This window comes from Nannospalax galili, unplaced genomic scaffold, assembly GCF_000622305.1.
Source record: "Nannospalax galili isolate Female #2095 unplaced genomic scaffold, S.galili_v1.0 scaffold339, whole genome shotgun sequence".
NCBI lineage: Eukaryota > Metazoa > Chordata > Mammalia > Rodentia > Spalacidae > Nannospalax > Nannospalax galili.
In genome coordinates this window covers 1,184,515-1,193,547 of record NW_008344185.1, presented here as the reverse complement: position 1 = coordinate 1,193,547, position 9,033 = coordinate 1,184,515, and the positions used below count along the sequence as shown (strand labels likewise).

Sequence of the window (9,033 nt, the reverse complement as noted above, 5' to 3'; positions counted from 1 at the left end):
GCATAATAATTCATCTGTAAACCTAAAAATATACAGCCAATTTTGAAAGAGATATACCCTAGCTCAGAAAAATGTTATTGAATAGGTTAATGCTGTTGTAATGAAATGCTTCTTCTAATAAACAAAAAAATATAAATGTCATAAGAGTCAAAGAGAGTCTCTAGAAATGTACCAGATTAGAGGCAAGTCAAGAGACACGCTAACTGAAAAAACCTGCTTCTAGACAGCATTTTCCATGGAGTTGGGAGGGGTTACTGCTGTAAAAGACATTATTGAATCAGCAGACAAAATTGGGATGCAGACAGCAGATTAAAGGTATGCACACATATACCCCCTACCCCATACCCACACCCAGAAGCATACAGAGAGTGAGAGAGAGCAAATGATAAAATGGGCTAAAATACTAAGGTGAATCTGTGTAGAAACTATTCAAATATTTTTCATACTATTTTTAGTCTTACATTTCTATAAATTAAAAATTATTTCCTGGAGCTGCAGAGATGGCAGAACAGGTAAGAATTTTTGCTGTGCAAGCATGAAGATGTGAGTTTGATCCCCAACACCCATGTAAAAAGTAGGGCGTGGCCACATGTGTACCTGCTGTGAGGGGCAGGATACAGGATTGCTGGGGGCTGGCTGACCAGACAGTCTAGCTGAAATGGTGAGCTTCAGCTTCTGTGAGACCCTATCTCAAGGAAATAAGGCAGCAATACAGCAGGACACCCACACCTTTCTCTGGCCTCCTCATATGTCTGTATAGGTGTGTGAACCCACCTACATATGTGCATACACCACTCATACATACACATTTCTCTGTCTCTGTCTCTGTCTCTCTGTCTCTCTGTCTCTCTCTGTCTCTCTGTCTCTCTGTCTCTCTCTCTCTGTCTCTGTCTCTCTCTCTCTCTCTCTCTCTCTCTCTCACACACACACACACACACACACAGAAATTATTTCAAGTAAAAAGCTAAAAAATGGCTGGGGCTGTAGCTCAGTGGTAGAGTATTTGCTTTGCATGCATTAAAACCCAGCATGGGCCAGAAAAAAAAAAGCAAAAAATTTATTAGAGCACTATTACCTATTATGTACACATATTTAATGTTCTGAGACCATATTTAGAAATGTAAAATATATGTCTTTTTCTCCTTCCTCAGTATAACCAATGAAATAGAACAGATTAATAACCAAGTGTCAGTCTCAATTTTCACAAAGAGAAGCAAATGAAGGGCCCTTATTAAGCATACAAAACTATTAGTGGAGAGTCAACAGTGGGGTGGAACTATCATGATAAAAAAATCAGAAGATCCTAGTTGTAGACCATTCAAGACACGAGTTTTCAGAATAGCAGACACCGTACCGAATGTCCCACAGGCTTTCTGAGATTTGCCAGTGCACTCAGTATGTGATAACACTTCAAAATGAGGTGGTGTCTAGCCCAGCCACATCCTGGACACCAACCCTGGATATCAGTCACTCGGATCTTTGCCTTCTTACCTTGGTCCATGTTTGGGTATGGGTGAAATGTTAGTTTCATATAAAAAGAGCTAAAAGTTTAGTAGTTTTCTTTTTTAAAATATTTTTATTATTTTTATTTATTTTGTGTGTATGAGTGTATTACCTGCATGTGTGTAAGTGCACCTGTGTTGTGCAATGCCTGAGGCGGCCAGAAGTGAGCATCGGATCCTCTGGAACTGGAGTTAAGGACAGTTGTTAGCGCCCATGTGGGTACTGGGATTCAAACCTGGGTCTTCTGCAAGAACAGCCAGTGTTCTTAACTGCTGGGCCATCTCTGCAGCCTTTAGTAGTTTTCTTTTAGGTACCAAAATGATGGTACCAAAGGGGAAATCCATAGACATGAGGTAACTCACAGAGATGCCCAGTCCTGCAGTATTGTAAGTTGATGAACAGAGAGGGTGGGAAAAGCTCAGTGTGGTGACCCAGCTCAGTTCTGGATGAGTTGAGGGTTAAGACTTCTGAAGTGGTTCCTGTGAGTTTGTTGGAAACAACAGAGCAGATACAGGAGACATGTGCTTCCTTGCTCCCTGGATACCATTTCCAGACTCCCATACCTAAGAGTAGCGCTTTCCTGTGGTGGACAAAGCTGTCAATGACATCACTCGCCTAGTCTTCTAACATTTAATCATGCTCATTCTGTGACTGGTAGGTATTTGGTTAAGACAGGTGCTTCCTTCGGTATACATTGATAAAAGGAGCTGGGAAGGGTGGAAAGAGAGGAATGAATACTATTCATAGTATTCATATGAATACTATTCATACTGTTCAATACCCTCAGGCTATTGAGGGTAGAACCTTCTGAGATGGGAACAGACAGGCGTCACAGCAGTCTCTAGAAGGGATGGGTCTCTGGAAGTCTTCCCTGGGAGCTGGCTGACAGGAAGAAGAAAGGAACAGAACAGAGGAAGCAGAGAAAAGCGGAAGGCTTGGTCTTAGGTGCCTGAACTCTGGAAACACATTCTTCTTCCATCTCTATTTCCTGTCTGTTCCTCTTCTTAAACAAGACAGGGACAAGATAACCTGCCTTTCAACTCAGTTGGAACAGATAATCTGCTTTTGATCCAGTGGGTGGTGTTTTGCCTTGTGGTCTCCTGTTAGACATTTGCCTGAACTGTCAATCAGAAGTCAACCTACGAATCAGTGCTCCAGTTTTGTTTCAGACTTTTTCAAAGCCTTTGAGCCTGAAACCATTAGCTAACGCCAAGTAAGTCCCTATCTCTGCAGTCTCCTCTGCCTGTCTTTCCCTGCTCTCTTCCTCAAATCCCTTTTGAATTTGCTTCTTCTGTCTTTGGAAGCATCTGGTTCTTACACTGCAATTTCAACTTTTGCTCTTTCAGCAAAGTGCAAATCTCTTTGTTTAGTAGTCTCATTTCAGATGAGAAGTTGAGATTTAAAATCAGCACACCTGTGTGTAGAAGCTTTCAAAATCTAAACAGAATGGGATAACAACATCCTGATTATGAAAATAAATGGTTCGTTAATTTGATTCTTGTTGATGCTTTATTTTTTCCATTTAAATTTAAAAATATTTTATTATTTTTGTTTTATGTATATGAGTGCATGCATCTATGTGAGTGCACCTGTGTCATGCAATGCTGTGGAGGTCAGAAGAGGGCTTTGGATTCCCCTGGAACTGGAGTTAAGGACGGTTCATAGTCGCCACATGGGTGCTGGGAACCAAACCCGGGTCCTCTGCAAGAGCAGTCAGTGCTCTTAACTGCTGAGCTATCTCTCCAGACCCCCATTTAAATTTTATATTGCCCAAGAAGGCAACATATTATGTCAAAAAGAACATATGGTTTGAGGTGAAACAGATTTAGGCTGGAATCCCACTTTGCTTCTTACTTTGTGGTAATGTTGGGTAGGTTGTGAGCTTTCTAAACTCCACAGATAAAAGGTATAAAGAGAATTGGGCTGATACTGGGAGTCGAAAAGTCTGGCTAAATGCAGCCATTAGCATAGGGGGCCGGTTCTGCTAACTGCTCTGCAGACTTGAGCTCTCCTCTCATGCTGTCATGTACAGCCCCTGCTCAGAGTCAGCACCAAATGAACGCTCCCTCCCATTTCTTATATGCCAGCTTTTCCTCTAACTTAAATAAGAACTGGTTTTTACCACAAACCATGTCATGGGGTTGCCTGCTTTCTGAGAGTTGGTGTCTCACTTCATGTATCAGGTCAATGGTGACTCTAAAGACATATGCATGTCTTGACTCCCAGAACCTATGACTATTGCTTTATGTGGGATGAAAGAAAGATTATCTTTGATTGGAAAAGCTAGGGTTAGGCTGTAGCTCCTGAGGAGTTTATCCTGGATTGTCTGGGCCAGAGGGAGTTTCAGACATGCACCGTGCACACAGAAGATGCACATACACAGTCTAGGGGACAGAGATGGAGGCAGAGATGGAAATGACAAGGCCATGGACGCCTGAAACTGGAAGAGGCAGGGAAAGATTCGTCCCTGAAAGTTCTGGAAGGAGTATGCTCCTGCTGACTCTCGATTTTAGGCTTCCAGCTGCCAAAACTATGAGAGAGCAAATTTCTGTTGTTTTAAACAGCTGGTGGTAGTTCATTACAGTAGTTCTAGGATACGGGTAACCGGTCTGAATCTGAGCAGGAAGACCAACCCTTTCATTTTCTCAGCGATGATTCTCCAAGAGAAACAGGCAGTGAGGAGCCTACATCCCGCCATGTGCCTGCACACTCCACCCAGCCTCATCAGACTCATTTCCTCACAGAATTGGGGTAGGGCCTGGCCCTCCTGGCTCATCACCACATGGAGGCCCTGGGGACCAGCTGTTTCTCCTGTTTTCTTTCTAGGGCCTGGAATTTCTTCCGATACAGCAAAGTTTTTCTTGAAGTTGAGGCAAAACTGAAAATGCAGATTCCTTTGTTATGCAACACTTCGACTTCAGCAGGAACCGCTGTGCTTGTGTAGTAAATGATTTTACTATAGTCCTTTCCTGCGTGTGGGCTTTGAGAGGGAAGCTAGCCAGGAAGAGTATGTGGTACCAGGGAGCTGTTGCTATGGTGAAAGCAGAACGAAAGCACAAGATGCAGAAGCCCAGAGTCCAGAAGACCCAGGCTTCCTCCCTCCCGAGGAAGGTCAGAGCCTGGGCCAACCTGGCAGATAACCTGGTCTGGAAGACCCCAGAGACCCTGTGGGTATCCAAGATCATCCACAGTGTATGGGGGATGAGACTGAAGACCAAGATTCTCATTGTTAGAGCCTGTGGATCACTCTGTATCGCATGCTCCCTTATTTGCTGCACAATCATGAAATGAGTTCTGGTCTATGCCCACCCCACAATAGTTGCTAGGCCAGAGATCTTGAGTAAGGGGAAGCTTCCCTGTTGTCTAGATAGAGAGCACCCTGGCCTGGATCCCCTGTTAGTAACTGGTGGGTTGTGACTGTTAGAAGGGCCACCTTGAGTCATTCTTTTGCTCAGTTATCCCTCCTGAAATGTTAGGGGGATGAGCTGAATGACTGGTTCTCAAACTGGGCTTCAGATCAGAACATCCAGGACATGTTTATCAGGTCATAACCATACCCATCAAACTGGAATCTCTGTGGGTTTGATGCAGGCATCTCCATTTCCCTCCATTTTACCTCACCGGAGATTCCAGCCCCTCCCTCCTGCACCTCCCAGCCATTTGTTTGTAGTTCAGTCCTAAATGCACATGGCCTTGTGGTCTCAGGAGGTGCTGTGGATGGTTCACTGAGAGGGAACTCTATGCAGCAATGGGAAAGTTGTCCTGCCTGCTGGGGTGAGACTTTGCAGTGGTGCAGCTGCTTGGGGTCACTCAGGCTCCCAGGAGTAACAACTCCTCACCATGTTTTTAAGGCCAATAAACTCATTGGTTCTGGGACCTTGGCGGAATCATACTTCGGTTTGTCATCCATAAGGAAAGGGTAAACATTTGTTTACATCTCCCCAGGGAAAGAATCCTTACAACACATTTAAACTTCTAGAAGAAATGTCTCTGTCAACATCTGCATGTAAACCTGTTCTTGGTTTCAACTCTCCAGATGTTGGTTTCATGGAACATCTGCATGTGAACCTGTTCTTGGTTTCAACTCTCCAGATGTTGGTTTCATGGAAAAATCCTTCCCCAAAACTCCACTCTCAGTTTTTCCAGAGTCATTTCACTTCATTAAATTTTTGCCTAATGATATAATATTAGAAATCTGCTCAGTTTATAAAACTTATTAAGATCTTTTCATGCTTTTAAGAAAGATAAGGAGGCCGGGTGTGGTGGCATACCCTTTAGATCTCAGCAAAGGCAGGCAGAGCTCTGTGAGTTCAAGGCCAGTCTGATCTACATAGTTCCAGGCCAGCTGGGGTTACAGAGAGACTCTGTCTCAAAAACCCAAAACAAAACAAAACAAAACAAACAAACAAACAAACAAAAAAACGATTAACAGAACTACTTGGGGATCATTTGTTAATCAATACTCCAGAACTTACTTGCTCTAAGTGGTACTCTGAGTTTCTGAGTAAAATAATGAATGTAAGCTAATCTCCCAGCAGTAACAAAGCCCTGTAACTGAGCAATATTATATTTAAGCTGGAGATCAAGAGGTGAAAAGTCTTTTCCTCTTGAGGATCTCCAGGTCTGAGGGGTAATAATGATAGCAGTAACAGCGGCAGCAGCCACAATGTGAAAACACTTCTTGTACCTCAGGCAATGTGGTAACTGCTTCTTAAGTATTATTTTAGGTCTTTGTAACAACCCTGCTACATAAACATTATTTCGTTTATTTTACTGAGGAAACTAAAGTCCAGAGAAGTTAGGTAAAATACCAAGGTCACATGGCTAAGATGTAGAAGCCCCTGCTATTCCCATCATACAGTCATTCCAGAGAGAAAGGAGGCAGAAATGTAGAGAAGGCAAGAAGGTTATGTTTATGGGAAGAATCCAGTTGAGGGTAGAGGAATTGCTATGAATTGCTCTCACGAAAAATGTTAGAAGGAAATAAATATTCTAAATTAATTATGTCTTGGCCTCATTCCTGTTAGAAGGCACCTCATTGGAACAGATTAATTCATTATGAAGGGCTAGCTCTGTAGTCAGGCCCTGCTCCTTCAAGTTAGTCCTCAAAAATAAACCTATTGTTTCTCAGTGATTGCACTGCTCAGCAGCATCGTTTTTCAGCCAGCGTGAAAGCCTTGGTTCTAAGCAGATTTCTTGCATTTGCTGATTGCGGTCAGTGGAACAAAATGTACAGAGAGGAAGGGGATGGGGTAAGGAGTTGGAATAAGCCCCTTTCCTATGGTGCCTCTCTCCAGATACAATGTGAACCAGGATGTTCTAAAGGTACACACACACACACACACACACACACACACACACACACACACACACAGAAAACCAGGTACTTTACAAGCCTAAATCCAAGCTATTATTGAGATACCTACTGAGCAAACATCATCCATCTGTAAAGCCAGATACAGACTGAGGGAAGGGAGCAATGGCCTCAATCAGCAAAGGGGAAAAAGAGAGAATGGGTTTTCACAGTGAGGCTTCACAAGCCACCATTTCCTGCTGTAGCCAAAACAAGTAAAACCACCAAAGGAACTTAAGATGCAAAAGAATTTCATAGCATAGAGAATGGATTAAACGCCAGATAATTTATAAAAAGGTTCTAGAAATGTTCATTATAGTTAAAGAGTGGACATTTCCTCCACATACATAGAACAAAATGTATAATTACACAGATTACAAGTGCATGTGTGGAGACATACTGCATATGCAAAATGCATATGTGTGGACCTGATGGCTAGACAGCTGATGATGATAAGGATGAGTTAATTCCACAGCAAACTTTGCCTGTGGAAAATCACTTCCATTCTGGAAATGATGGGTAAGAGAGAAACACTCTGACATTGCAAATAATATGTCACTCTATAGTCTTGAGTGAGATATTGTGTCAGCCTGACCCATATATGGGCCACGTCTCTCCCTGAAGGGAATCCACTGTCTTATGAAGCTGTAGTGATAAAATACTGGGTTTACAGGCTGGAAAGAAGCACAGGATGTATTCTTATATTACTTTCTTTAGTATACATTTAAAAAACAGCATGAAGACAACACTATCTAAAGTAGCTAATGCGCTTTAAACCCAGTTTTTAAAACTAAGTCGAAATACTTTAACAAGATATAACAAGATAGAAAGATCATAAGCTTATTATTTTCCAAAAAGCTTATTAAGTTATAAGTGAGCCTTCATAACAGATTTGTTTTCTAAATGAAATCTTCTTTCCACTACACACACACACACACACACACACACACACACACATACACACACACACTGGCGCCTCGCCTTACAACTGGAAATCCCTTTTGTTGCTCTAACAATGCCCAGAACCAAAGGACCTATAAAGCAGCATTTTACCTTTCTGTTGATCAAACATAGGAGAGGCGTTGAAATCCATGGTAGCCTGTCTCATCCTTTACCATCTGAGCAGCAAAAAGCATCCAGGGCTCTGGAGAGGAGAAAACACCATCTCACATGATGTAGTCAGCATGTCAGTCAGCTACAGCATCGCTGCTAAGGCTCCTGTTTGAGATTTAAGCATTCATTATAGCTGCAGGTTGCTGTGAAGGCCAGCGATAAAAAATAAATAAATAAATAAAAGAGAGAGAGAAATATTCTTCTCTAAAACCTGCAGGGGAGAAAGAGTTACTCTCAGCCCCATTCAGCTATACTCACGCATAAGTACTATACACCTCACCCCCAATTGATAGACAAAGCAGCCAGAACCCTAAAAAACAGTGCTCATGGAGGTGCCTGCCTTGAATCTGGGCCAAGAAAACGCTGCAGGTCAAGAGCTTGTTAGGCAGCTGGAACGTTGCTTTAACCCAACTGAAATCTCAATGGGTGAGTGAGGATTCACAGGGCCAGACAGAGCATGTGCGTAGCTGCCAGTGCAGACTGCGTTGGGCTGTGCTCTTGGTGGAGTGAGAGCTGCATTTGGGTCATGTGAACAGAGAGTGCCATCTCAATGGAATAGGACGTAAATATTGTAGCAGGAGGCTGCAGGCCACGTGTCCTGTGGAGCAATTATGCATCCCTGCAGCTCAGGGATCTTCAGCTCTCTTTGGAGTGTTCCTACTGAGAGGAAGGCTGGGGAGGAAGTGCTATTTGAAAGGTGGTATTTCAAGGCTCAAGTATTAGTGCCGGCAAAATGAAAACAGTCTGCAGTCACGAGGGTGTGTATTGCTGCATTATGTGTGGTGAAACCTGACAAGCCATCCAAATGTACACATTTGCAAAGCAGCTGAGTAAATAGTAGTAAATTCATCCTGTAGACTTAAAAATCTGAGGTAAGAAATATATGTGTGTGTGTGTGTGTGTGTGTGTGTGTGTGTGTGTATACTCATTTGAAGAAGGCATGTCTATGGCTAGATGAAACAATTTATACATTTTGTTTGTGTTTTTGTAAAATGTACATATCTCATTTGTGAATTTTGCATGGTACGTTCATGTGTGTGTCAGAGGATACATGTGCATGTGTG

General features: G+C 42.7%; 1 protein-coding gene across 1 annotated transcript in view; it reads right to left on the bottom strand.

The window, feature by feature from the left end:
• The window catches only part of Ankrd55 (ankyrin repeat domain 55), a 154,967-nt gene extending 146,534 nt beyond the window's left edge, over nt 1-8,433 (bottom strand). Inside the window, exons 1-2 of the mRNA XM_008840381.2 lie at nt 8,310-8,433; nt 7,910-8,000 (exon numbers count right to left, since the gene is read on the bottom strand). Of these exons, the coding sequence (XP_008838603.1) occupies nt 7,910-7,964 (55 nt within the window). The 5' untranslated portion in view covers nt 7,965-8,000; nt 8,310-8,433. The remainder of the gene's footprint in view (nt 1-7,909; nt 8,001-8,309) is intronic.
• Between the last annotated feature and the right edge of the window lie 600 nt (nt 8,434-9,033).